Source organism: Dryobates pubescens, chromosome Z (genome assembly GCF_014839835.1).
Source record: "Dryobates pubescens isolate bDryPub1 chromosome Z, bDryPub1.pri, whole genome shotgun sequence".
Taxonomy (NCBI): Eukaryota; Metazoa; Chordata; class Aves; order Piciformes; family Picidae; genus Dryobates; species Dryobates pubescens.
The window spans coordinates 35,657,876-35,685,162 of record NC_071657.1 but is presented as its reverse complement, the minus strand read 5'-3'; the positions used below and the strand labels follow the sequence as shown (position 1 = coordinate 35,685,162).

General features: G+C 42.0%; 1 protein-coding gene across 1 annotated transcript in view; it reads right to left on the bottom strand.

The window, feature by feature from the left end:
* The window catches only part of FBN2 (fibrillin 2), a 183,559-nt gene extending 156,576 nt beyond the window's left edge, over positions 1-26,983 (bottom strand). Inside the window, exons 1-5 of the mRNA XM_009901310.2 lie at positions 26,763-26,983; positions 25,776-25,858; positions 21,150-21,248; positions 20,531-20,626; positions 18,675-18,770 (exon numbers count right to left, since the gene is read on the bottom strand). Of these exons, the coding sequence (XP_009899612.2) occupies positions 18,675-18,770; positions 20,531-20,626; positions 21,150-21,248; positions 25,776-25,858; positions 26,763-26,983 (595 nt within the window). The remainder of the gene's footprint in view (positions 1-18,674; positions 18,771-20,530; positions 20,627-21,149; positions 21,249-25,775; positions 25,859-26,762) is intronic.
* Positions 26,984-27,287: the final 304 nt, after the last annotated feature.

Genomic DNA, 27,287 nt, shown 5'->3' with positions numbered 1-27,287 from the left:
AAACAGAAGGAATGCAACTCATCTCCAAATGCAAAAATGGTTCCAGTTTTGATTTACATGCCTTTGCTTCTTTAATGAAGAGTAGAAGCACAGAGCTCCTCTGATAGCTGAGTAGTCATGGAGGGCTGGTAAGATCCCACAGCTGAGAAGCTGGCAGCAAGAGGAAATGGCCTGAAACTGTGCCAGAGGAGGTTTGGGTTGGATATTGGGAGGAATTTCTTTATGGAAGGAGTGGTCAGGCATTGGAGTGGGCTGCTCATAGAGGTGGTGGAGTCACTGCCCCTGGAGGTGTTCAAGAAATATGTGAACATGGCACTTTGGAACATAGTTTACTGGCTATGGTGGTCTTGATAGTTGGACGTGATGATCTTGGAGGTCTCTTACAACCAAAACAGTTCTATGATTCTATGATGCTAGCTTTTTGGACTAAAAAAAATTACGTTCTTTAAACAGCATGAGTCGTTTGCAAACACACACCAACCATGTCACAACTGTCCCAGTTGAGTAGACATGAACATGAACTGAAACACGTTTTAAAGAATGAGTATGTTTGTTCCTATTGAAACAATTCCATTGAATTATCTCTAATTTCCTTGACTGACATAAGGCCACATTGCCATTATAGCCACATATAAAAACGGTGACAAACATTCACTGAGGGCAAAAAGCATCACACCATTCTGGTATTCCAAAAGAACAATGTGGCTTACGGTGCTTCAGGACAGCTACCCATCACTGTCTAAGGCCACAGACAAAATATGTTGGCACCAAACTAAACAGGTCATAGAACAGTCAACGATTTAAGATGAACAACCTACAATAAATGTTCACTAGATCACTTAGTTATCGTATTATAAAAATGTCCTGGGTATGGCAAAACCCAAGAGGGGTTCTGGTGACTCTGGAAGTTAGAGGAAAGAGAACAGACACAACATTGCCTCACATAACCTTGAAAACTTGTTAAAAAATCTACAATGCCATTATATCACTCTTGTCAGAATGGAGTAGCTTTTCTCACTGTTTTCTCATCTGTTTTTATAAAATAATTGAGATGAACGACCATGCTGTGGTAACAACTGGAATAACAAAGCTTACAAATACACATGTAACCCTCAATGATCCATTTTGCATCTAAATGTATGACAAATCATGCACACAACGCTATCAGATTTGTAGTTATGACACAAACTGGAACTGTGAATACAGGAAAACAATCCAGGACATCAATGCTTAACATACTGGAATCATGCAAAACTGTCACACAGAACTTCAGTGAGATCTGCCTATAATGATGGCATTATGCTTTACTTTCAATTTGCAACAATTAATAAATAAAACACCTTTAATTAATTAGATTTTTTTATTAATTTGAATTTGTTATTAAATTAAGAATTTAAATTACACCTGAATTCTGTAAAATTCCTATCCATTCCTTTATTTTCTTAAGTAAAAAAGTCCATTATAAATCTGTATTGTCTGAGAAGCTTTTGGGAAGGTGTACTGCGTCTGGCTGAGATGGAATTACTTTTCTTTATAGCAGTTGGTAGAAGTATGTTTTGGATTTGTGACTAAAACAGTGTTCAGAACACACCAGTGCTTGGACCATGGCTCAGCAATGCTCACACAGTGTTAAGGTTTTCTTTCTTTATCCTCTTCCCACTTTGCTCTTCTCAGTGAGTAGGCTGGGGGTAGTTAAGAGATTGGGAGTAGACCTGAGCTGACCAGAGGGCACACCACAGGCTCTAGTGAAAAAAGCTGAGGGTAAGGAGGAAGAAGCGGGGAGGTTTGTGGTTATGCCATTTGTCTTTCCAATTGCTATGCATGTTGAGGCTTTGCTTTCTAGAAAATTGCTTAACAGCTGCCTGCCAATGGCAAGTAGTCAATAAAGTCCTTATTTTGCTTTACTTGCCTGCATCATTGTACTTCACCTATCAAATGCTATTTATCATGACCCACAAGTTCTGAGCTTTTTCCCTTCAGTTTCTCTGCCCCATGCTACTGCAAAACAAAGCCAAAACCAAACAAAAACTCCACAAACAAAACCACAAACACCCCTCCCCCCCAAAAAAACCCCACCAAAACCCCAAAGAACAAAACGAAAAGGCAAAAGCATTGTAGAGTTCCTGTAGTTTCCATTTCCAATCTGAATTTAAAAAACATTGACTCAAGAAACCATAAACATCCTTTCTTTCAACAGCCTCACTTAACTGCTACAGGAGTACTGGTAACTATAGCACAAGGGAAGAATCACTGTGGCTTTTGTGAAAGAACATCAAACCCTACACACCTAGTGTAGTTAGAATAGAATAGAATAGAATTAACCAGGTTGGAAGAGACCTTCGAGATCATCATGTCCAACCTATCATCCGACACCACCTAAACAACTAAACCGTACAACCAAGCATCCTGTCAAGCCTCGCCCTGAACACCCCCAGCGTCGGCGACCCCACCACCTCCTCAGGCAGCCCATTCCAATGGGCAATCACTCTCTCTGTGTAAAACTTCCTCCTAACCTCCAGCCTAAACCTCCCCTGACGCAGCCTGAGACTGTGTCCTCTTGTTCTGGTACTGGTTGCCTGGGAGAAGAGACCAACCTCTGCCTGTCTACAACCCCCCCTCAGGTAGTTGTAGAGAGCAATAAGGTCACCCCTGAGTCTCCTCTTCTCCAGACTAAGCAACCCCAGCTCCCTCAATCTCTCCTCATAGGGCTTGTGCCCTAGTTCTTCAATGAATCAACACACCTGCTAGGTGGAAGCAGCTGAAATCTAGCATGTTAGTCAAAGGACCTCAAGCATAGGCTCAAGTCACAAAATAAGAGGGAAGTTCCTTATATAGGTAAGAAAAAACAGATTAAATGGGGAGTATGTGACTGATTTTCACATTGGAAGGAATGTTGTAACCCATGCTGATTCACACATTTCTAACTGATTTCAGGGGTAAGGAAAGGGACAAGTGATCACAAGCACTGCATAAAAACGAATGACAAGGATTTAAAACAATTATAAGGCCAGTTGCTCAGAAAAATCCCAAGCCACAAAATACCTGACCCTGAGAAAAAACTTGAGGAAATGTGACTTTTCCTGTTAAACTGGCGGGTGGCAGTGATAGGATCCTAGGCTAGACTACCGCTTTGGTCTGATTTTGCGCAATTCCCCCATACACTGTGACTTCCTCTTCAGGTACTTTCAAGAGCTTCTTTTCATTCTTCTTATATGCTTAGATAATGTAAACCTCTATTCAACCAAATATGAAATGTGTTTGAAATTGTATCTCAGTAGGATCTCTTTAGGAGGAGAGTTCTTCAGGGTTTACACTAGTTAAAACCAAGAGAAATCCAACCAGATTTTAAACATTTGTAAACAACTTAGAAATAAACAATTTTTCAGGCTCCTGAACTCCTCAGAGGATCTCTCAAGCCTCATTTAATATAGAATTTTAACATCCATAAGTAAAACTATTTGTCTAATTTAACCTAATCATTTTGTAGTCACAAAAGCAAAGAATTTAATTTTTTCTTTGTTTTTAAAGTACTTGAGAACTGGGTTTGTTAAGCTATTTCTGCTTTTTTCCCAATTTTAAGATTTGTCTAAATACCTACAGGAGCAACACAAAACATTAGCCCCTACTGAATTTTACAGAAGTCTTCCCACTCACTTGAGTATTTCACAGGGCTTTGTGCTTTCTTTGTTAAAGACAATCCTTGCTGGCAAGTGTCTCAATCTTATTGTGACTTCAGCTTACCTTTACATCCTCTAAGTATCTCCATTATTTTTTTCTGGATACATTACAAATTAATTAGTGTAACAGAATTAATAATTTTTCTTACTTTTCAAAATACATGCTTTTTTCTCCTGAAGCTGCTAATAAAGCCATTATGGCTTAGCAGTGTCCCCCAGGGATCAGTGCTGAGCCCCATCCTAATATCTTTACTGATGATCTGGATGAGGGGATTGAGTCCATCATCAGTAAATTTGCAGATGACATCTGGGGGCAGGTGTTGATCTATCAGAGGGTTGGAGAGCTCTGCAGAGGGACCTCGACAGACTGGACAGATGGCCAGAGTCCAACGGCATGAAATTTAACACATCTAAGTGCCAGGTTCTACACATTGGCCACAACAACCCCATGCAGTGCTACAGGCTGGGGACATAGTGGCTGGAGAGCAGCCAGGCAGAAAGGGACCTGGGGATACGGGTTGACAGTAGGCTGAACATGAGCCAGCAGTGTCCCCAGGTGGCCAAGAACGCCAATGGCATCCTGGCCTGTATCAGGAACAGTGTGGCCAGCAGGAGCAGGGAGGTCATTCTGCCCTTGTACTAAGTACTGGTTAAGCCATACCTTGAGTCCTGTGTCCAGTTCTGGGCCCCTCAGTTTAGGAAAGATGTTAAGTTGCTGAAATGGGTCCAGAGAAGGGCAACAAAGCCGCGGAGGGGTTTGGAACACAAGCCCTATGAGAAGATGCTGAGGGAGCTGGGGTTGCTTAGCCTGGAGAAGAGGAGGCTCAGGGGAGACCTTCTTGGTCTCTACAACTACCTGAAGGGAGGTTGTAGCCAGGTGGGGGTTGGTCTCTTCTCCCAGGCAACCAGCACCAGAGCAAGAGGACACCATCTCAAGCTGTGCTAGGGGAGGTTTAGGCTGGATGTTAGGAAGAAGTTCTTCATAGAAAGTATAACTGGCCATTGGAATGGGCTGCCCAGAGAGGTGGTGGGGTCACCATCACTGGAGGTGTTTAAAATGAGACTGGATAAGGCACTTGGTGCCATGGTTTAGTTGATTACATGGTGTTGGGTGGTGGGTTGGACTTGATGAACTGAAAGGTCTTTTCCAACCTCGTTAATTCTATTCTATTCTATTCTATTCTATTCTATTCTATTCTATTCTATTCTATTTTCCAAAGACATGACCTTCTCTCTCCTCTACAACACATTCCCCCTCTTGTGATCTTGGTCCATTGCTCTGTATTATCAGACCCTTGTTTACTTTTTAGTGAAAAAGTCTCTGGATGTGGAACATAATCCAGTCTAAGTCCTACATTACACATAAAAACCTAGTATTTTATGCTCCTGTAGGTAACAGAAAACACAAGTTTTCAAACACAGATTTTTAAAATACATATATGAAGAAAATACATGCAACTGCCACAAATATACAGTGGTTTGGAGCAGTGTATCTACAGGGCATTGCTTCTAAACCCTGTATCAACGGGAAGAAGTTTTCCCTGTACCTGAGAAGCAGGAGAGTTCTAACTACTCAGGTGAAAACTCTCAAGTCCTTGGAAAACAGGAGTACTCAAACCCAAATGTTCACCTTCCTTTAGTACACCTATTTTAAAGACAACGATCTTCTGCTTTTCTTATACACAGTCAAATAATGCACACCTATAACACTTTAATTCTTACCTGTCATATACCTGAACTAGCTGAAAAGTATTAGTATTTTCAAAATGAGCTACAGTAAAAAACAGTTATAAGACCACTTCATGGAAGGATTTTTACCTTTTCTTTTTGCTGAGTAGAAATCTAGTGTCATGGAGGTTGGGGTTTTTAGGTTGGTTGTTTTTTTGTTTTCTAGTTACGTCTCTGGAGAAACCTGCAAGTGCTCTATACTCCTTATGGTATTGTCTCAGGTTGTTCATAATCAGGAGGCTACTTCTGATAAATTGTGCTGTTCAGAAGTCACTCAGAACTAAGGATGCACATAGCAATCTCCTTCCTGCAAGATTTGATTTCTCCACTCAAAAAAAGGAACCCATTCTCCAGTCACATCACATTCTTTAAAAAGTAACAGTTCCCTACTATTGTTTGCCATGTTCAGTATAAGAATCCTTCCCTGTGTTCATTTGTTGTAACAGGCCACAGGAACTCTCCAGACCTGAGATTGTTCAGCTGATTCGTACATCTGCTATTTGATCCCTGATGTGGACTTTAGCTCTTAGCAAAATGAATATGCTGCCACTGCACCTGTGAACTGTAGGTTCAGACTCACTAAGTCTGCTATCATGATCTTTTCTGTCCAACAGTCCCACCAGCCTGTTATGAGGTGCTCCAAACCCCCCTTCCCCCACCTCCATCAGTGGAAATTTGAATGGGGGAAGACAAAAGTGAGAAATTGCCTTCCCATCCTTGCCAGGGGCTTGGGGGAAAGGTAAAACAGATGCCCGTTCTGCCTGCTGGGATCTGAAGTCCCTCACATGTGGGCACCAGGATTTGGAACTGTGATTCTTTGGGTTCTTCATGCCCAGTATATATTGGCACTGGACACATTGTCTAGGAAAACCTTAAATAGAGTGACCAGAAAGCGGTCAGGACTCTCATTTTGGCTCTCATTTTGGACTCGCTCTGCCCTCGCTCTGGATTTGTGGTGAAACTGGAGAAATCAGCACTCGGACCTGGCTTCTCCTCGGACCTGCATACCCTGGGGTCCTGCTCCCTGCCTGCTGCTGGAGTGAGCCTGCCTGTGGCTGTTGGCTGGAACAGGCTGGCAACACAGCTTCTGTTGTGCTGCTCAGACAGTGTTGCTACATGAGTTTTGCCTTGTGGCAGCCATGCCTAAGGACCCTTTGATTTTGGCAGGTCCCTGTTTTTAACTTTGGATTTGTGCCGTATTATCCACACACTGGATTATAAACTCGCAGTCCTGCAGCCTGCCACCGAACACAGACCCTATGGACCGTCTCCAAATTCCTATCCCATTCTCATGTGCTTTCCCTAAGGTCCTGGCTTGCCTCCATTTTGTAAGTGGGGTGAAGCTACTTTGTGGCTTAGCCTTTTCCATTTTCTGAATTCTCTACATTGTACTAAAGTTGCCCATAAGCATCCTTGTAGAATTTGCGACTGAATAGAACCTGGTAAATTAAATCTAACCAGTTTGTACATAATTTGGGGGCAGGGTTTTCAGAAAAAGAAAGACAACTATATTTTTATAATTCCCATCTTGTTAATTTAATCCCAATCAAAACCCAACCTTGATCTTTTGCATTCAGAAACACATGGTATGCTCACTGTGAGAATTATTCAAGTAACTTAAAAGTATATGCTATATAGTATTAGCAGTCTAGTATAAAGTCACTTTGTTTGTTCTACCCATTGCTAGATACTTAACAGATTCACTATAACAATGGAGCTGGAGTAAAAGTAGTCAAGAGGGTGAGAGTACTAATCATCACATCCTGAAAGATGGAAGAGGAAAGCAAGGGAAAGATACTGACTGGTATTACACCACTTTCTTAATCACTTCCAGCATCCTGTTTGGCATTATCTATGTCTTTCTTTTAATTGCAAAATGTTCAAATATTTTGTAGAGTTAGGAGAAAGAAATTTTCAATAGCCACTAACAAGTAAACATACACTCTGTAGACATCCTGTGGGGTTTTTAATGCTTTAGACAGTTATTTGTCAGCTTGTGATAGGGAAGAGAAGGAAGGTTTGAAAACCTTGTTATTTGAGATTAACAACAGATGGCAAAGACAGGTCATGTAGTGCCTGAGTCCTGTAATCCTAACAGCTACTGATGTCAGAGTATGACAGCAGCTTTCTGAATTTGCCCTTCGTAACGACAACAATGCATGGAAGACTAATGCATGCAAATATCTACAGGTATGAACCTGTAGCAGGAAAAGGAGCTTTCTGAACTGAGACTGTGGTTAACTGTGTCTTTTATAAATTTCTGATGATACATCTAGTCTCAAACAACAGAAATAACTAGCAGATTCTTCTAACACAGGTGATCTGACCTATATTGCACCTATCATAAAATTTTACCTGTTACTGCTCCAGGTATTTGCAACTGTTATCATAGAATCATAGAATGGTCTGGGTTGGAGGGGACCTCCAAAGGTCATCCAGTCCAGCCTCCTCTGCAGTAAAAAAGGGCATCCTTAACTAGATCAGATTGCCCAAAGCCCTGCTGAGCCTTCAGGGATATGGCCTCATCCACCTCCCTGGACAACCTGTTTCAGCGTTCCACTACCGCCATGGTAAAGAACTTGTTCCTAATATCCAATCTAAATCTACTCTTCTCTAGTTTAAAATCTCTTAATATCTCCAAGAAAAATCAGAGACGTGATCTCTAATTTTAAATTGAAACTTTTTAAAAAATACCACCACCACTGTGGCATTTTGCTTATCCTAGCTTACAAAGCTAACAGAAACAACTTTTTAATAGAAAATTTAGAAGATAAAGTAGGAAAGTACGGTGAAAAATGAAAATTTCAGATTCACATTTTGTAGAGCTTTTAACAACCACTAACTTGTAAATTGATTAAACTTTATAAAAATTATATGAACTTCAAACTGATGATGTAGCTTCTGTGTTTAACTCAGTAATGATGAACTCCCCTGTGAACTGGACCAAGTGCTACAGTGAACTAGTAATCTTATCTTCACTCAGCAGGCCCTAAATAACCCCTTTACATACTTGCTCAAGACCATATGCTCCATCTTCCAGTGACTAAAAACAGACTGAACATTAATTACGCTGATGTTCAGCAGGTAGGTATTCCACTCACTGTGCACTGGGAAAAAAAAAAAGGTGAAAAAAAAGACACCAGGACACCTGGCCAATATGGCAAGAAGAAAAGAAAAGAAGAATGCTAGTTGGTATTTGACAGCAGCATTCAGTAATTTTGGGGGTTTTTTGGTATAATCTTACTGCCTTCCCTTTCTTCCCATCCTCTCCTAAAATGCTGTGCATTTTCACTGATACTCACTCCTAGAGAACACAAGGTAGTGGAAGACCACCTTAGAAAACATGCAGGACGCCTCCCCTAGTTAAAACCCCAGACTGTTACTCAGGATATCTGGTTGATTGCTAAGTCTGCTGAAGCCTCCCTAATCAGACTTCAACAAACAATCTCACATGCTTCAGCCTGTCCTGGGGGCAGGGAAGAGAGTAATACTTCCTTTGTCTAGTTACCCCACCCCCCCCCACCCCCCACCCCCCCACCCCCCCCACCCCCCACCCCCCCACCCCCCCCCGCGCTTTGCCTGGTTAGCCCTTCATATGCACACATATGCACACACAAAGAACTTCTGTTTCAATTCAGGCTCATGGTAGCCTCTATAAAGCAAAAATCAGCAAAATAAAAGAGCTACATTCCCACAACTCTGACAGAAAGACAACAGTTCACCGATCAAAAGAGCACTTTTGCTGTTAAGCACCTGAACAAAGTTTAGAGTCATTGGGGACAGCTAAAATAAAGCAAGTAACTTAAGAGAAAGGACAGATCATTTTATAACTTCTCTTGCAGCAGCATGCCACAGCTGGAAAAGAAAAAAACCCTCTTGAAAATAACCAGGCATAGTCTGCATGACATGAACTCCTGCAGTTTATGATACTACAGCCACATGACCAAATATATAAGAAGTGAACACATCCCAAAAAGTTTTCGCTTTGTCTTCTCATAGCTCTGGTACTGCCAACAGATACTCAAAAACTGTGTCAAGTTAAAAGATATTTTGAATACTTTCAGACAAATAGGAGTTTCTTCAAGAATTTCATTCCCTCCTTGCTTCATTTACACCTAATCACTATCATAATCAATTAGAATAGAATAGAATAGAATAGAATAGAATTAACCAGGTTGGAAGAGACCTTCGAGATCATCGTGTCCAACCTATCATCCGACACCACCTAATCAACTAAACCATACAACCAAGCATCCTGTCAAGCCTCGCCCTGAACACCCCCAGCGTCGGCGACCCCACCACCTCCTCAGGCAGCCCATTCCAATGGGCAATCACTCTCTCTGTGTAAAACTTCCTCCTAACCTCCAGCCTAAACCTCCCCTGACGCAGCCTGAGACTGTGTCCTCTTGTTCTGGTACTGGTTGCCTGGGAGAAGAGACCAACCTCTGCCTGTCTACAACCCCCCCTCAGGTAGTTGTAGAGAGCAATAAGGTCACCCCTGAGTCTCCTCTTCTCCAGACTAAGCAACCCCAGCTCCCTCAATCTCTCCTCATAGGGCTTGTGCTCCAAGCCCCTCACCAACCTTGTTGCCCTTTTCTGGACACGCTCCAGCAAGTCAACATCCTTCCTAAACTGAGGGGCCCAGAACTGGACACAGTACTCGAGGTGCGGCCTAACCAGTGCAGTGTACAGGGGCAGAATGACCTCCCTGCTCCTGCTGGCCACACTGTTCCTGATAAAGGCCAGGATGCCACTGGCTCTCCTGGCTGCCTGGGCGCACTGCAGGCTCATGTTCAGTCTACCATCAACCAGCACCCCCAGGTCTCTCTCAGCCTGACTGCTCTCCAGCCACTCTGACCCCAGCTTGTAACTCTGCATGGGGTTGCTGTGGCCAATGTGCAGAACCCGGCACTTGGATGTGTTAAATCTCATGCCGTTGGACTCTGCCCATCTGCCCAGCCTGTCAAGGTCCCTCTGCAGAGCCTCTCTACCCTCCAGCAGATCAACTCCTGCCCCCAGCTTGGTGTCATCAGCAAATTTACTGATGATGGACTCGATGCCCTCATCCAGATCATCAATAAAGATGTTAAAGAGCATGGGGCCCAGCACTGATCCCTGGGGCACACCACTAGTGACTGGCTGCCAGCTGGATGTGGCACCATTCACCACCACTCTCTGGGCTCGGCCCTCCAGCCAGTTCCTAACCCATCGCAGTGTGCTCCCATCCAAGCCATGGGCTGACAGCTTAGCCAGGAGTTTGCTGTGGGGGACGGTGTCAAAGGCTTTGCTGAGGTCCAGGTAGACTACATCCACAGCCTGCCCTGCATCCACCAGACGGGTCACCTGATCATAGAAGGAGATCAGGTTGGTCAGGCAGGACCTGCCCTTCCTAAACCCATGCTGGCTGGGCCTGATCCCTTGGCCATCCTCCAAGTTCTGTGCGACTGCACTCAAGATGACCTGTTCCATAATCTTGCCTGGCACTGAGGTCAGGCTGACAGGTCTATAATTCCCTGGCTCATCCAACCGGCCCTTCTTGTGGATGGGCACCACGTTGGCCAGCTTCCAGTCATCTGGGATGTCTCCAGTGAGCCAGGACTGCTGAAAAATCATGGAGAGCGGCTTGGCCAGCACATCTGCCAGCTCTCTCAGCACCCTGGGATGGATCCCATCTGGTCCCATGGACTTGTGGGGATCCAAATGGCTAAGCAGATCACCAACTACCCCATTCTGGAACAGAGGAAGACTATGCTGCTCCCTAACTCCTTCTGCCAGCTCTGCAGGCCAGCTGTCTGGAAGACATTCTGTCCTGCTAGAAAAAATTGAGGCAAAGAAGTTATTAAGTAACTCTGCCTTCTCCTCATCCTTTGTTACAACATTCCCCTCCGTGTCCACCAAGGAGTGGAGGTTGTCCCTGCCCTTCTTCTTGCTATTAATGTATTTATAGAAGGACTTTTTGTTGTCCTTCACAGCAGAGGCCAGTCTAAGCTCCAAATGTGCTTTTGCCTCCCTAATTTTCTTCCTACAAGAGCACATAAGCATCTACAGCAGCCCTACAGATGAACTATGCATTGTATGTTTTCTTTACAATAAAAATACATGTGAGAAGTATTAAGTCCTATATATGATTTTGTCAGTTTGCTAAATCAGCTTTTTTTCGTGTTATCCTAAAATATCTTTATAGCTACTAAATGCCATTCTTTTCAACCTGCTCCATTTCAGTTGTTTTCTTCGCTCCTTCCTTTTGCCTCAATTAGTATATATTGTTAATGCTTTCACTGAGAATGCTGTGCTGTCAATTACCTCCTTCATCCTCTTCCCAGCTCAAAGTAAACATTTATTTTTTCCCTTTTCCCCCCCTCTTCTTCCATTATCCTTAGACATTTTATCATCACTGATTATTTTCCTATCAAGGTCAGGTGAAGGTAACTGATCTCAAATACAATGTTAGATGTATGCTTTCCTATCCCTCAAAATTAATTTCTAGTTCAGTTACCTTCTCTGTTTAAGCTACCGCCTTCTTCACTATCCTCTGCAATATCACATGCACCAAACCAAGGACACTTCATATATTCTGTTGCTGTCCCTCCTAGGACTCTTCAATTACAAGGGCCAGCTGCAAAACTAGTGGTACTGCACAACTGGCATAAGAATTGCTGCCTTGCACAGAGAGAACCTCTACTGACTACCTGGCTGCCTTTTATGCAGCCTTCCCTATTAACCCAGTAAGAACCTGTAGAGAGGCAGCTACCCAAATTACTGACTTAACACATCTGTCATGAGCTACAGTACAGGCTCTCAACTCCTTCAACAGACAGAAATTCCAAAATTCAGATAGTGAAAGTATCTAGTCATTTCTATGGGAAATACCATATGCAACAAACACACTGGGCTAAGACAAATCAGCAGTGGTTTTTCTAAGAACAGCTGAAAAGCTCACCCTTTCCAGAATTTCTCATGACAAAATGAACACAAAATGTCTTCACTTATTTCTCCATTCTCACCTGCCCAGGTTTGACACCCTAATTGTTTCTCTTCTTCAAAAATACATTCTTCCAAATCTATCTACTTCCCATTGTAAGTCACTTACGTCCAGACCAAGAGAGCACTGTTCTTTCTCCTTCTACGTGGGATGAGGGCAAACTTAGGTAAGTGACAGTGTTCAACTCTCCCACTGATTCTTCCTCCTTTTAGCTCATGCTAAAGGAAGAAAGCATCATTACTTTTCCACAGTTTCACACTTTTACACATCACCCACTGAAAAAATGTGCAGACCATGTGCAGCAATACAAATATAATTTGCTCAGACAGTCTTGAGAAGCCAATGAAACTGGTCACACTAGAAAAATGCTCTTACATGTACAGCTAAGGATGAGACCTCTTCATTATCTTCCTTTTTTTTCAATTAGTTTTCACTGGAAAAAATTCAACAGCAGTATTTCAACTTTGGTGGGGTTTTTTTAATACCCAACACACAACAAAACAAAATCAAATACATGAATCTTGTGTGTTTAAAAAAGCAAAGACAAGAAGCTGACCAAAAGACAGATTTTCATAGGAACTATTAAAAAGGTCATTGCATATATCACAAAGAGTAAGCACGAGCTCCCAAACAGGTTCTGCTTTCTTGTTAACCCAGCAGCAAGTCTCAACACTGTAATCATGCCAGTCATTAGCTGCTGCCAGTCATTAGCTGCTGCTCAGCCTCCTATCTCCAGTCCACAAATTAGTCTGCTCAGAGCCTAGATAGCTGAACAGTCATATTTTTATCATATAACTGTAGTTGGGAGGCCAATCCAAAAGAAAGCTACATATGTTCTGTATTAGGAAAATAATACCTAATTTAAAATACTTTAATTTACAGAATAATAAAAAAATATGCATTCAAAACACAGAAGGAGTGGGGGGGGAGGGGGGGGGCGGGGAGGGGAGGAAACACAACAAAACAACAAAATTTCTTACAACTCTGATGTGATTTGCAATGGAAGTTCACATAAGCTTAAACTATAAATTATTAGTTAAAGAGTTATAAACTGCTGCTAAGATCCATTTAAAATTAAACTATAGAGGCATTTCTTACTTTAAAGCATAACATGCAAATACTGCAACCAAAAGATGAAGAAATCATTGCCTTTTGCATTTTGTTGGAAAGCATAAACATAATAAGTTAAAAGTGTAAAGTGCAAATTGCTATTAAATATAATAAGCATTTAAGGTATCTATTATAGCTTTTTCACATACTCCAGCTCAGGTAAAGCCAAAAACCCCAAACATTTACAGTAACTATGTTAGAAACTTCTTATAGTCATTACCAAAATATTGTACATGAGTCATCTTTCTTTAAATGAGTAGTACAATAAATCAGTAACAACTTTTTTCTTGTTGTTAATATGAGAAAGCCTAATTAATAACAACTAACCTATTTCAACTAGGTGAAATTTTACTTAGCCCTATCCACTCTTGCTAAGCCTACTATACTGGATATGCAAATTATATATGCAATTATTACATATACTTTGGTGACAGTGTACAAAGCAAATTTGGTTTCAACTAACTCAAATTTCATGACATTAAATGTAATTTTTTAATTATAATAACTCAATTTACATATAACCATGTATTGTAGCTTATATCTTATAAAAAATAGCACTCCACAAAAGGAATAGAAAGACTAAGGCTTTCAAGGACAGCTAAGAAATAGGCATACCAAAAAAACGGTGTTTAATTCCTTTACATGGCTTGAATTCTGCAGGTTAAAGAAAGCAAACTTCAATGCTTTCAACACCACAGAAGTTAAGCTGCAATTCCCATATGCACTAGAGTATTTTTAACAAGTCAACTTATTTCAAGTATAAACATCATTATTGAAAACTCTGAGCTGCCAACACACCAGGAGTCTGCTCTGTGCATTAACATGATTCCACAGCCCTGATTCTAGTCAGAGAACACAAGCAAATCTTGAACAGAAGCAATTGCTTCTGCTTGTGACAACCAAGCTTACCAAGTTGTCTATCAATAAATGAAAAAACTCCACCCAAACAATCAATTAAAAACACCACAGCACACCAATTTGAAATTTTACAGTTCTGCCATGCTATGGTCCAGCTGTAACTATTGTCCACAGATAGTGCAGACTGCTGAATTTGGACAAACACAAGCTCCATCTGAACTAAGGCTCAAACTATAATGTAACCTGACATTGTCCAGCTGACAGACCTGGTTGTATACATTAACACAGTTTTTAACAGAATATCACTTCCAGTTTCCCCACTAATCAAAATATAAAAGGTGTGAGTTCTTGTGCTTGGTTTGTAAGAACACCTCCGAAGAATGGGCTGGATTCACCACCTAATAACAAAAATCTAAATCAGCAGCAATGAAGGGAAGTCTGTAAATTTGCTTTTAAGAATGAAAGTGAAAAGTAGTTCCAGACAAAGGAACAAATTCATCCCTTAAATTTCTCTGTTGCTTGTGACATCTAGTGGGTATACAAAAAAGCTTGGTAAGGCAAATACAAACTCCTGCTTTTTCAGTGTTTGCTTTGGTACTTTCCCCATCTACATGGCAATTATTTACATTTCACAGTAAAAAAAAGTAAAGAAAATATGGTGCAAGATATTTTCACAACTAGAATCACAGAATGGTCCAGGCCAGAAGGGACCTCCAAAGGTCATCTAGTCTGCCCTCCCTGCAGTCAGCAGGGACATCCTCAACTAGACCAAGCTGCCCAGGGCCTCATTGAACCTTACCGTGAGTATCTCCAGGGAAGGGGCCTCAACCACCTCCTTGGGCAACCTGTTCCAGTGTTTCACCACCCTCACAGTAAAGAACTTCTTCCTGATAACAAATCTAAATCTGCACTTCTCTGGTTTGAAGCCATTGCCCCCTGTCCTGTCACTGCAGGCTTTGTAAACATTCTCTCTCCATCCTTCCTGTAGGACCCCCACAGGTACTGGAAGGCTGCTACTAGGTCTCCCTGGAGCCTCCCCTTCTCCAGGCTGAAAAACCCCAGCTTCTTCAGCCTGTCCTTGTAGCAGAGGTGCTCCAACCCTCTCATCATTTTCATGGCCCTCCTCTGGACCCTCTCCATCAGGTCCATGCCCTTCCTATATTGAGGGCTCCAGACCTGTACACAGTACTCCAGGTGAGGTCTCACCAGAGCAAAGTGACAGAATCACCTCTTTGGACTTGCTGGCAACACATCTTTTGATGCAGCCCAGGACGTGACTTGCCTTCTGGGCTGCAAGCTCACACTGCCTGCTCATGTCCAGCTTCTCATCCATCAGCACCCCCAGGTCCTTTTCCACAGGGCTGCTTTCCAGAACCTCATCCCCCAGTCTGTATTGATAGCGAAGAGTGTTCTGGCCCAGGTGCAGAACCCTACACTTTGTCTTGTTTCATGAGGTTCACCTGAGCCCACCTCTCCAGTTTGCCCAGGTCCCTCTGGATGACATCCCATCCCTCTGGTATATTGACAACAGCAGAGAAAGGCTAGCTGCAAAGGCTGCATCAGGATGAGCAGCCAATACAGGGTAGTGGTCCTTTATCATCATTTGGAACTTGTAAGACTGCATCAGAATACTGTGTCCCTTTCTGGACTCCCACTGAAAGAAAAAATGTACATTCTGGAAAAAGTCCAGAGAAGGGACATCAAACTGGTTAGAGAGCTGGTGAATTTACCTTGTATGGAGAGACTGAGAGACCTGACTTCATCCAGTCTCACAAAGACAAGCTTTCAAGAGGGTTTTTTTGCTGCCTTTAACTCCATGGAGAACCCAAATGTGCACAAGTCCATGAGATCCACCCACAGGTCCTGAGGGAACCAGCAGACAAAGTTGCCAGACCACCATCCATCATATTCAAAATGTCATGGCAATGTCATGGGAAAAGGGAAACATAACCCCTATCTTCAAAAGAGTAAAAATGAAGACCCCAGAAACTATAGACCAGTCAGTCTCACCTCTGTGCCTGGCGAGATCATGGAGCAGATCCTCCTGAAGGTTTTGCTAAGGTATACAGAAAATGAAGAAGAGGTGATTGGTGGTAACCACAATGCTGCACCAAGGGCAAATCGTGCCTGACAAACTTGGTGGGTTTCTATGATGGAGTTACAGCATCAGTGGATAAAGGAAGAGCAACTGATATTATCTACCTCAACTTGTGTAAAGTGTTTGACACTGTCCTGCAGGACATCCTGGCCAGCAAATTGGAAAAGCATGGACTTGACAGGTGGACCACTCGCTGGGTAAGGAACTGGCTGGATGGCTGCATTCAGGAGAGCTGTGATCAACAACTCAATGTCCAAATGGAGAGCAGAGACAAATCCCTCAGGGGTCAGTACCGCGACCGTGACATCTTTGTCAGCGATATGAATAGTGGCACTGAGTGCACCCTCAGCATGTTTGCAGATGACACCAAGCTGTGTGGTATGGTTGACATACTGGAGGGAAGAGAGGGCATCCAGAGGGACTTGGACAGGTTTGAGAGGTGGGCCCAAGCCAACCTCATGAAGTTCAACCAGGATAAGTACAAGGTCTTGCACCTGGGTTGGGGCAATCCCAAACACAAATACAGGCTGGGTGAGGAGTGGCTTGAGACAAGTCTGAAGAAGGACTTGAAGGTGTTAGCTGATGGAAAAGCACAACATGAGCCAGCAACATGCACTCACAACCCAGAAGGCCAGCTGTATCCTGGCCTGCATCAAAAGAAGTGTGACCAGCCAGACACAGGAAGTTATTTTCCCCCTCTACTCTGCCTTCATGAGACTCCACATGGAGTACTGCATCCAGTTCCGGTGCCCCCAGCATAAGAAAGACATCAAACTGCTGGAGCAGGTCCAGAGGAGGGCCACAAAGATGATCAGAGGGCTGGAGAACCTCCCCTATTGGGACAGACTGGGAGAGCTGGGGCTCTTCAGTGTGGAGAAAAGGCGGCTTTGGGGAGACCATATAGCAGGGGGTCTACAAGAAACTCAGGAAGGGACTTTTTCCAAGGGCTTGTAGGGATAGGATGCAAGGTATCCCAGCCCATGGCAGGAGGGTTGGAACTAGATGATCTTCAAGGTCCCTTCCAACCTAAAACCGTTCTATGGATCTATGAAATGCAAGCCAAACGTGTCTTGGAGGTTCACAGGAATCAGACAAGGTAACAAATACAAGTTGGAATATGCAAATTTGTAATTAGGTATCAAAGAACTTTATTTATTTTTACCACAAAGGCAGTCAGATAGTCAAACAGGTTGTCTAGAGATTTGTGGAACCTCCACCCTTGAAGGTGTCCAGAATATGCCTGGACATGGACCTGAGCAGGCTGATCCAATTAGACTTGCCAGGAGCAGGTATTTGACTATATGGCCTGTGGAGGTCTACTTCCTGGTTTAAATTACTTTATCAGTTTAAAAATTCTACTTCTGCCCTGAACAGGTGTCTCATCCACCATAATGTGAATTAAGAATGTCACTTTCTGTTTTCTATGAATGCATATTATCTCTCTACAGGTATGACAACCTGTAGAATATTTTAAGAATAAGATAACAATGAATACTAGCATTCAGCACTTCACACTATGGTTCCTCCATCCATTGGTACCTGTTTTGATGAGAACTTGCATTTGCAAACCCATCAAGTTGAAAAAAAACAAAGAAAAACATTTCTGTTCAGCTCTTTAGCATGATCTTTGATTAATCTTGAAAACTTCAAGTTAGAAGATGTACAACATTACCGTTTCAATAAGCAATCTTTACTACTTGTGCTCCTTAAAAATTCATTCTAGACAGATGACAATTTGGATTACACCGCTCAGCTTGATGCATGCAGAATATGTTCTACAACTATCTCTACTGCTGAGCAGTTCTACATTGCTGTATTTCCACAGTTTTAGTTTCAAGATACAAACAAAACTTTGGTTTCTTAAAAAGCAAGTACAGATTTCTGAAAGAGGAAAAAGGTTTATTATCAATCACTATACATGGACTTAGTGCCTTAATTATTTGTGTGCTAATCACATGTAATGCTAAAAATGTTTTGTTCAGCATCATTAATCTTTATCAGGATCTCTAAGCCCATAAAAGAAAGACCAGTGATTTCTTCATACAATTTTAAAGTGAAATCCATTTAGACCCCAGTTCATGAAAGGACTGTAAGTTAAGCCATGTCTAAGATGTTCTCTTGAGTAAGAATGGCTTGAGGAACTGATCTCAGTATTACAGTATTTTTGCTGTAAGTACAGAAATTACTGCTCATATTATCCTTCCTTACTTATTTCTTTTACCTCTTTCACACTGAGCTCCAGTAAATCCATAGATGCACGCACAGCGATTAGGTCCAATACACCATCCTCCATTCTGGCAGCCATTTTCACAGACAGCTTTAATTAACAACAACAAAAAAGAAAGTTAAAAATGTTATAGTAATGATATTTCAAAGATGACCATATGCAGTATCAAAAAGTCAATTTTTAACTCTCAGCTGCTCTAAGTCTTTCTGGATCTCATGATCAAATTGATTTCCTTCCTACCCATCACCAATAACAATTGTTCAAGTCAAATTCCTTTAGCCCAAATTCCATCAGCACCTGTTTAATGCTAAATGCAAACAGATGCTTAATTACTCATACTCAGCACAGCCCCTTAGCAGATGCTTAAGTATATTTTTAAACTGTAGGAATTTGTAACCATTAGCAGGGTTAGCAGGTAAGAACTCATGCATTTTGAGGCTTTTAGAGTACATTAAATTACGCTGCTTGGTCACAACAATAACAAACCTTTCAAGAAAGGAAGCTTGAGGAGACAGAGACAGACAGTTCAGCTCTCAGAGTTGATACTGCTGGCAGGAGCAATGTTTCAAGCAAGGGAAAAGAATTAATGTTAAACACATCTTTAAGTACCTTCAAAAACTATGTTTCCTAAAAGATCCCAGCAAGAAAAACAAAAAAAGGTTTGGGGGTATAAATCCACAGTATATATAGATGGAGAAGGTACTTTACAGCTGTGGGACTTCGGAGCACTCATCCACACCTTACTGAACAAAGCCCTACTGCCAAAGTACTGAAATGTTGTCAGCTTGAAGGGAAGACAAGTCTTCAGAAAGGTTGAAAAATAGAATTTAAACAGCTTTAACTAATTTTGTCCATTTTCAGGCTTACTGCTTCCAGGACATATAGCCTTGTTCAGAATGAGCACATGTTCCAAATGAACCTATTTCACCTTAAAGGACAGCCCCAACATTTTTAAGTGCCTCTGAACAAAAAAGAGATTTTGGTCTAGAAGCCTCCAGGCTGCCTGCCTACACAGGTCTCCCCAGTTTGAAGGTGGCATTTGTTAACATATTTGAGTATTCAGTGCAGAAGAACCTCAACAACGTAGAGACATTAAATCTTTCTAACCAGAAAAAATGTACACATTCCTCCTGTACCACAACAGTGAATATAAAATATAGTGTTATGCAGAAATGTGATAAAACCTTACTTCTTATCAAGAACTACTGAATTACTCCTTTCCAAGAATGCATATTTTAAGCATAAAATGAAGATACTTCTTCACATGTGTTACATTATTGAATTAGTAAATAATGACACATTAGTGAGACAATAAGCTTCAGGAGATTTAAGACATAATTACATTAAAGAGAAACAAATACATATTCAAGATGTGCAAATAATTTGGCTTTCCAGCCTATCTACCACATCGAAAAGTTACCCAAAATCTTGAACCATACTTAATCTCTTTCCTTAGTCAAGTAGAAAACAGGAAAGTGTGCTTTAACCTAGCAGTTAGGCTGTTTTTCTGAGATGAAGGAGCTTTGTAATCATAGAGTTAAAATTGCATGGTCACCTGGTAAGAAAAGTGAAGCAGGATGTATACTGCCCATTGCTCCCAAGGGATTTTCCAAAACTATTTGGAGAATTCCGTCCTGAACTTAAATTTTACAGACTACAAATGCAGTTCATGCATGAACTGACTTCAAGATAAACACTATACTTCAAAACAGCATTAAATTTCTCATAGACATTTTGTCATATTTTAGCATAATTAGCTTTTTCAATCTGGCTACATTATATACAGTAAGAAGGATAACTTGCAGGATTTAGCTGGGTTTACTTTTAGATGCGACACAGCAGTTACTTACGCTGCCCACAGTAAGTTCCGATGTAGCCCTTCTGGCACTGGCAGCCGACATTTGTACATGTGCCCCCGTTCATGCACCTGACGCTGCACTGTTGCACTGCAGTGGAGCCAGGCAGAGACAAAGTTAGGCAAAAATACAACATTGAGAAGCAAACATGGATACAATTAGAGACATCTAAAAGTAGACATGACCTTCATACAATATATGTTATGTATTTAACTGTATACTCAGGTACCAAAGCCATCCAAGCCATAGCTATTAGTCAGCCATTATTTTAAAAGCGACATTAAGAGCCTTTAGAGTTTTCCATGAGTGTATTTATCAACTTAGAACCTTTAATCATCTTGGAGGCTGTACAATCTTCATTCCTTAAGAAAATGGACTTAATGAAAATGTTAATACCACACACATTTATATGCAAACCTATCTCTTTAACCACACTTTTTAAAAAAAATTGACCACACAGAGTATATCATATTTTATCAAAAACTAGAGATACCAAAGTGGAAGCTGCATGCAGCTATCCAGTTATGATGAGTTATTTTTAAAGAATTTACATAGTAATTATATATTACTTAAAATGAAATCTCTGATGAAAACAAATATATTAAGTCCTTACTAGTTTTTGATCCACAAGTAGGTGATATTTGTCCACTTGCACAAGTGCACATGTTAGGACGGGAACAAAATCCATCACCACAGCTATTTCTACAAATTGCTGAGGAACAAAACAATTAAAAAGATAGAGAATAATCTCAGACTACAGGGAAAAAAAGCTGTAAGTATGTTAACAGAGTTCAAAAAAACCCAAACCAAAACAAACAAAAAACCCAAACCCAAAGCAAAACAAATTAGCCTAGATTACTCAATTCATGATACTAAGTTAAAGCACACTGAACTGACAAACAGAATTGAACATGGCATATTACAACAGTGGTCTGGCCTCTGAAACCAGACAATATTTTTTCCTAATTAGAAATAACAGCCTACTGCAGAAGTAATATAAAATTATATATATAAATTATTTATTTTAAACCACAAGACCTGTAAAAAATTTTGCCAAGAATCCACAATTTGGATTAATATAAACAATATAGGCTTATGGTATAATTGCTATTTCTTATAATTGCTATGTTAGAGGCATTCTAGGGTCTCTCTTTTCTAACATCCATCACATACACAAGGTGCAAGGTCAATGTCCAAAAGCTTTGCAGACTCTTCATGATTTCCTAAATTAAGTTTTCTGTACTCAAATTTATTTCCATCTTGCAATTTAGAAACTGCCTTTATAAAAATCTCAGGGACACCAAATTATGCATGCATAACATGCATCCCATCATGCTATTTCCTGATGTATCTGTCATGCCTTCCTTTCTCACTCACCAGCCAAGGGAACTCCATCACACAATGGAAAGACAGAACAAGAGTTGAGGGTTAAACCAAGATTCTAAGAGAGGTCCAGATGAATACATCTAAACAATCTGCTGGGTTAGCAAATGCACCAAAAAGAAAAGACTGACAGTCCTAATTCATAGGGCAACCTTTACGTCATCTTCAAGTTTGGCAGAACTTGGCTTATCACCCATTCTTGCCCTAGTTTAGTCCTGGGTGTTTTGTAGTTTGCTCAATGGAGTATTACAAAGACCTTCATTGCTTATGCTCAAGGATAGTATGTTCCTGAACCTGAATTCTGAAGTTGAGCATGCTTACTGACAAAGAGATGATGACAGGCTAGGATGAACGAGAACAATGTGCGCGAAAATTCACGGACACGTTTAGTATCAGCCTTTATCTACAAGACAGAACATTAAACTTAATTCTTCATTTCCTTCCTAGGTAGATAGTGATCCCCAACCAAAGTATGGAGCAGATTTCCCCACCCCCCCTTTTTTTTTGCCAAGCAATATCAAGATCCACCATCTTTCAGCACAGTACGTCTTATGACTAGGAGTAGTCCACATGCTTTATAGTTATTAAAATATAACCAAAAATTGACAGGCAAGAGAATAAGCACTCCAGATTGAAAAATGTTATCTACTTCATTGCACTTCCACAAGTGCGTGTGCTTGCTATAAAGATATTTTGCTCTCTTTTTTTTTCTTTTTTCTTTCCTAGCTATAGTGGATTATTTGCTCTCTTTTCTTCTCTGCTGTTGTGAAGACATACCTCTCGTGAATCCACCAAAGAAAACAGCAATCGGCCAGCGCTATGAGAGCCAAGGACCTATAAATGTATTTGTTTTTTCTTCCTCTTTTTAAAAATGGCACTACAAATATTGAAGCAAATTAATTAAGGAAGCCACTGGAGCTCTTGAGGATTGGTGGCAGAAGCCTTCCTCAAGGTGTATGCTGGTTTGGGTCTTTTCGGGCTAGCAAAATGACCTATTGAAGGCTGCTTGATTTGGGCCAAGATCAATAACCAAGTTACAAAGGAAGCTGCCTCAGGAGAGCAACCCTGGACTATACGCCCATTCCAACAGTGTCAGGTGGACTTTACTGAAATGCCTCAAGTGGGAAAGCTTAAATATCTTTGGTAATAATATGCCAGCTTAACAGGGTGGCCAGAAGCTTTTCCAGTGGCTTCAGCATCTACTGGAACAGCTATTAAAGCACTTTTGGAACAAATAATTTCAAGGTATGGAATAGTGGAGGCTGGGCAGAAGAAAGGAATGGGGAAATCAAGAATCACCTTTTGAAGCTAGTTTTAGAAACCAAAATGGATTTGGCTTCTACCATTGGCTTTGGCTCGAATATAAGCCAGACCCAGAGGGGATCGTACTTCCTTATCCTGCAAACTATGGGCCCAGTGGAGAAGTAGAAATAAATTATGTGTATTTAAACTATTATGTGTCCAGGATACTGTCTCTTGTGAAATCTCCCCAACAGGAAACTCAGCTTGCACAGAGCCTGCCTTTGGATTTTGCAGTTCATAACATCCAGACAGGAGATTGGGTCTTAATTAAAGTGTGGAAGGAAGCTCCACTGGTGGCAAAGTGGCATGGACCGTACCAAGTGTTGTTAACTACAGAAACAGGAGTCAAAACAGCTGAGCACGGGTGAACTCACCACACACGCGTCAAGACCTCCAAGGCCCCAGACAGCTGAACTTCTAAACTAGAGGAAAAAGATGAGAGGCTGCGGTTACCTCTTTGGAGAGGTGGATCAGACCACTGATCAGTAGGTCAAGGTCGGGAGGATTAAAGAATCTCCCTCCTTTAGATCTTCTAGTAACTATTGGGCTGATGAGAGCAATCAGACTGTTACTGCCTTCTTGATATAGAAGTATTTTTATACTTCTGTTGAGCACATTTGATGCAGGAAGCAATAAGATAGTTAAGACACAGGTTGGATTAAAGGAAGGACTGACATCCATTACCTATCTAGTCAAGGGCAAGACTGGGTTAGTCACTGTATTTGCCACCAAGAAGAACTTCTTGCTCTGCTGTTGGCTGCAACCCAATAGGTGTTGAGTGGTGGAAATACATACTATATCATACCTTGACATAACGTGGTTCGGGCTGGATGCCAGTTGTTATGGCATATAATGACTTTGTTTACAGTCACTAAAGCCACGGTGTTATCAATAGGTCAAAATCGGAAGGAATAGACACTATAGCTTTGTCTATAACACCCACATTAATTCAGGGTGTTGTCGGAACCCTAAGGAGTCTACTGAACTAGGGCAGACCTATTGGATGGCCCAAAATCTGAGTATAAGAGGCATCAATAGAGGCCAGGCATCCCAAAAAGTGGAACCCTGGATCTGCTTCAGTAAGCTAGAACAGTGGGGTCTTAGTGATAACAGAGGTCTTCAGGATCAGGCCAAAGAAAACTAATACAGAATATGACAAAAGCCGTGGAGGCATAGGTGTCTAAACTGTCAATTGGAAATGAGGTGAGCCCACTATATAAAGAGATCAAGGGAAAGTCACAAAAGGAATTTGGACTCCCTTTTGTAGGCAAAAATGTGTAGATGAAGCCAGAAAAGTGGCAGAAAACTTTAACTAATTGCTGGGTCTGTGAAGGTCTCCTGATGAGTGAAGAATGGCCATGGAAAGGAACCAGCTTAGACCCTTACCGAATAATTAAATGAAATCACTCAGTCATTTCAGTAAAAATGAAAGACCTCAGGAATGGGTGCTGATATCAGGCACTATAGGAGCAGAATACCTAGAGTGAAAGGGGAGCTCTTTTAATAAATGGGTAGGAGAAACCCCCTGTAAATGGACATTAATACACACTGCATGGTGGCCTGGGGATCCTGCATGGTACTGGTCTAGAGAGAATGCTAACAATAGCAGCTCTAAACTTTACACCGTGTGTGATACCCTGTTTTGTACGGCTCATTCATCATGCAGTTAGGCAGGTGCAGGTAGTAGCCATACCAAGTGACCCAGAAAAGGCTATAACGAGGAGGAGTAATATGTATTTGCAAATAAGACCAAAATCGTAAATATCACAAATATCTTCTTCATAAAGAAGAAAGGATTAAGTTCAGGGTGAATGAATTTTGTAAAGACAACTATTAAAACAAGAAGAAGAGGGATTGATGGGACTAAAAGTAACCAGTGACTTTACAAAGGGAGAATTGTCTGAGGAGGGCTGGAAGAGGAAGGGGAGAACCAGGCAATTCTCCTTATCTATATGCATAAATAACAAAGGGGCATCTGCAAAATACCCGTATCTTACAACTCACAGTAAATCAGTGGGTGTCTGTCAGAGGATGACATAACACTGAACACAGCCTAAACTTTTGAACTTTTAGGCCAGAGCTCAGGCTTAATTGACTACTGAATATTAACTTCTCCACCCAGAGTTGTGAAGAACCTAATTTAAATGAACATACGATGGATGTAGTGGGGGGGGTTGCATGTGAAGGGGGACATTTAGTAGGCATTTTGGGAAAGACTGTAACTCCTGAGTACCTGAGCCAATGGGGAAAGGGAGAGGGAAAACTGCGTCCGGGAATTTAGGGTAAAAGAGGAGCTGTGTCTCCCAGGAATTTGAGAGACCCCACCAGGAACTGCCCTGTGGACTCTCCCTTTATTCAAATTCAGTTTTACTAAACTCTTGTGCCTCTGTTGTGAAGAGAAACTTCGAAATTGAGAGAATTTTTCCTTAGAACAGTAAGGCAAAGGACAGAACCAAATTATCTTTTCTCAAACTGAATGGAGCAGTAAGTCACAGAATAATATTTAGTTTTATTACTACCCCTAGGCAGAAGAAAGTCCAAGTCAGACACTTACGAACAATGCACTGATTTCCTCCAGAGAGTGTTTTCCATCCAGGGCAACAGTATGGATGGAATCTAGAGCCACACACATTTGGCCTGTCACAGAGACAAATAAACAAATGTATACATAGAAATATAAATCATCATCAATAGAATCCCAGGATTTATGTACATACAAGAGAAGAAACCAGCCACATTTAAAAAAAAAAACAAACAAGCAAAAAAAAAAAAACACACCCAAGTGTATTTCAAAGATGTCTGCTAAAAATCATCCTCCCCAAAGGAACAAAACCTTCTTTTAAGAAGTTCCAGGACATTTCATTCTGTATTTGTTCAACTGGTTAGTACAAAGAGGAGAGGCTGATGGGGCAACCACAGGCCATACTCACTCCTGGTGGAACTACTGAGGAAGGATGTGCAAGGGATGTGTCTGGCTCTGCACTCCCCCAGTCTCATTAGTCTTTCTATAAAAACAGGTTTCATGGTGCCATCTGACACAAGAGACGACTGGTCATAAAGATGAATAAACTTATTTAAATGACCAACAACTCCCCAGGACATTTGAAAAAAAACAACCAACAGATTTTACATAGTTCCTCAGTAGAAGACAAAGTAAAATGAACACCACAGTCTCTTAATATTGTAAAATGCTTAAATACAAAGCCCAAAGCAGTACATCTGTTAGATGTAACGTAATCCCACACAATACCTGCTTGTACTATAATCGCTTTAATTAAAGGACCGTATTTCACAGCTGAAGATAACATATCAAGTTCAGTTAAACACAGTTCCTTAATCTACCACATAAAAGGGCCGGAAGATAAGGTGTACCGAATTGAAAAGCCAGGACCACCGGCTCCTCCTGAGGCGGCAGGCAGGCGGGGCCGGGCCTCCGATGTGCGGGACATTGCGGCGCTGCCGCAGGAACGCCCGCAGGGCTGGGAGGCAGCGGGGAAGGGGATTCTGGCTGTGGCCCGAGCACGGCGCGGCGCATCCCTACCCGCGGAGCACGTCCTGCTGTCCTCGCCGACGGACCCGGCCGACGGCAGCGCTGCCGGCCCCATCCTCCCGGTGCGCGACGGCGGGGTGGATACCGCTCGCTCCTCTTGCGGGGCGGGCCAGCGGCAGCTTTTGTTGCCCAGCTGCTCCCTGCACCCAGAGCGCCAGGCAGCCCAGCCAGAACAAACAAGGCTGCACCCATAGCCACCGCTGTGTCGCCATCCTTGCGGCTGCCCCGATGGGAAACGGAGGCGGGAGCCGGCGGGCGGGGGTCCGGGGAGAGGTGTGTGTGTCCCACACAGCCGTCAGCGGGTACGGGCCCACTTCTCGCCAGGGGAAAGTTTCAGCCGCGAAAACTCCTTCTTCTCCCTAGCTTGCCCTGCCGCTTCAGCCGTCAGCGGGACACGGTGATCACAACAGCGGGGACCACGTTGCATTCCCCCGCCTCTCGCCTAAAAGAGGGGGACAAAAGGTGTGTGGGGGAACGTCTGGCTGTTTGGGATTTTGTTTTCCCTTTCCGAAAAAG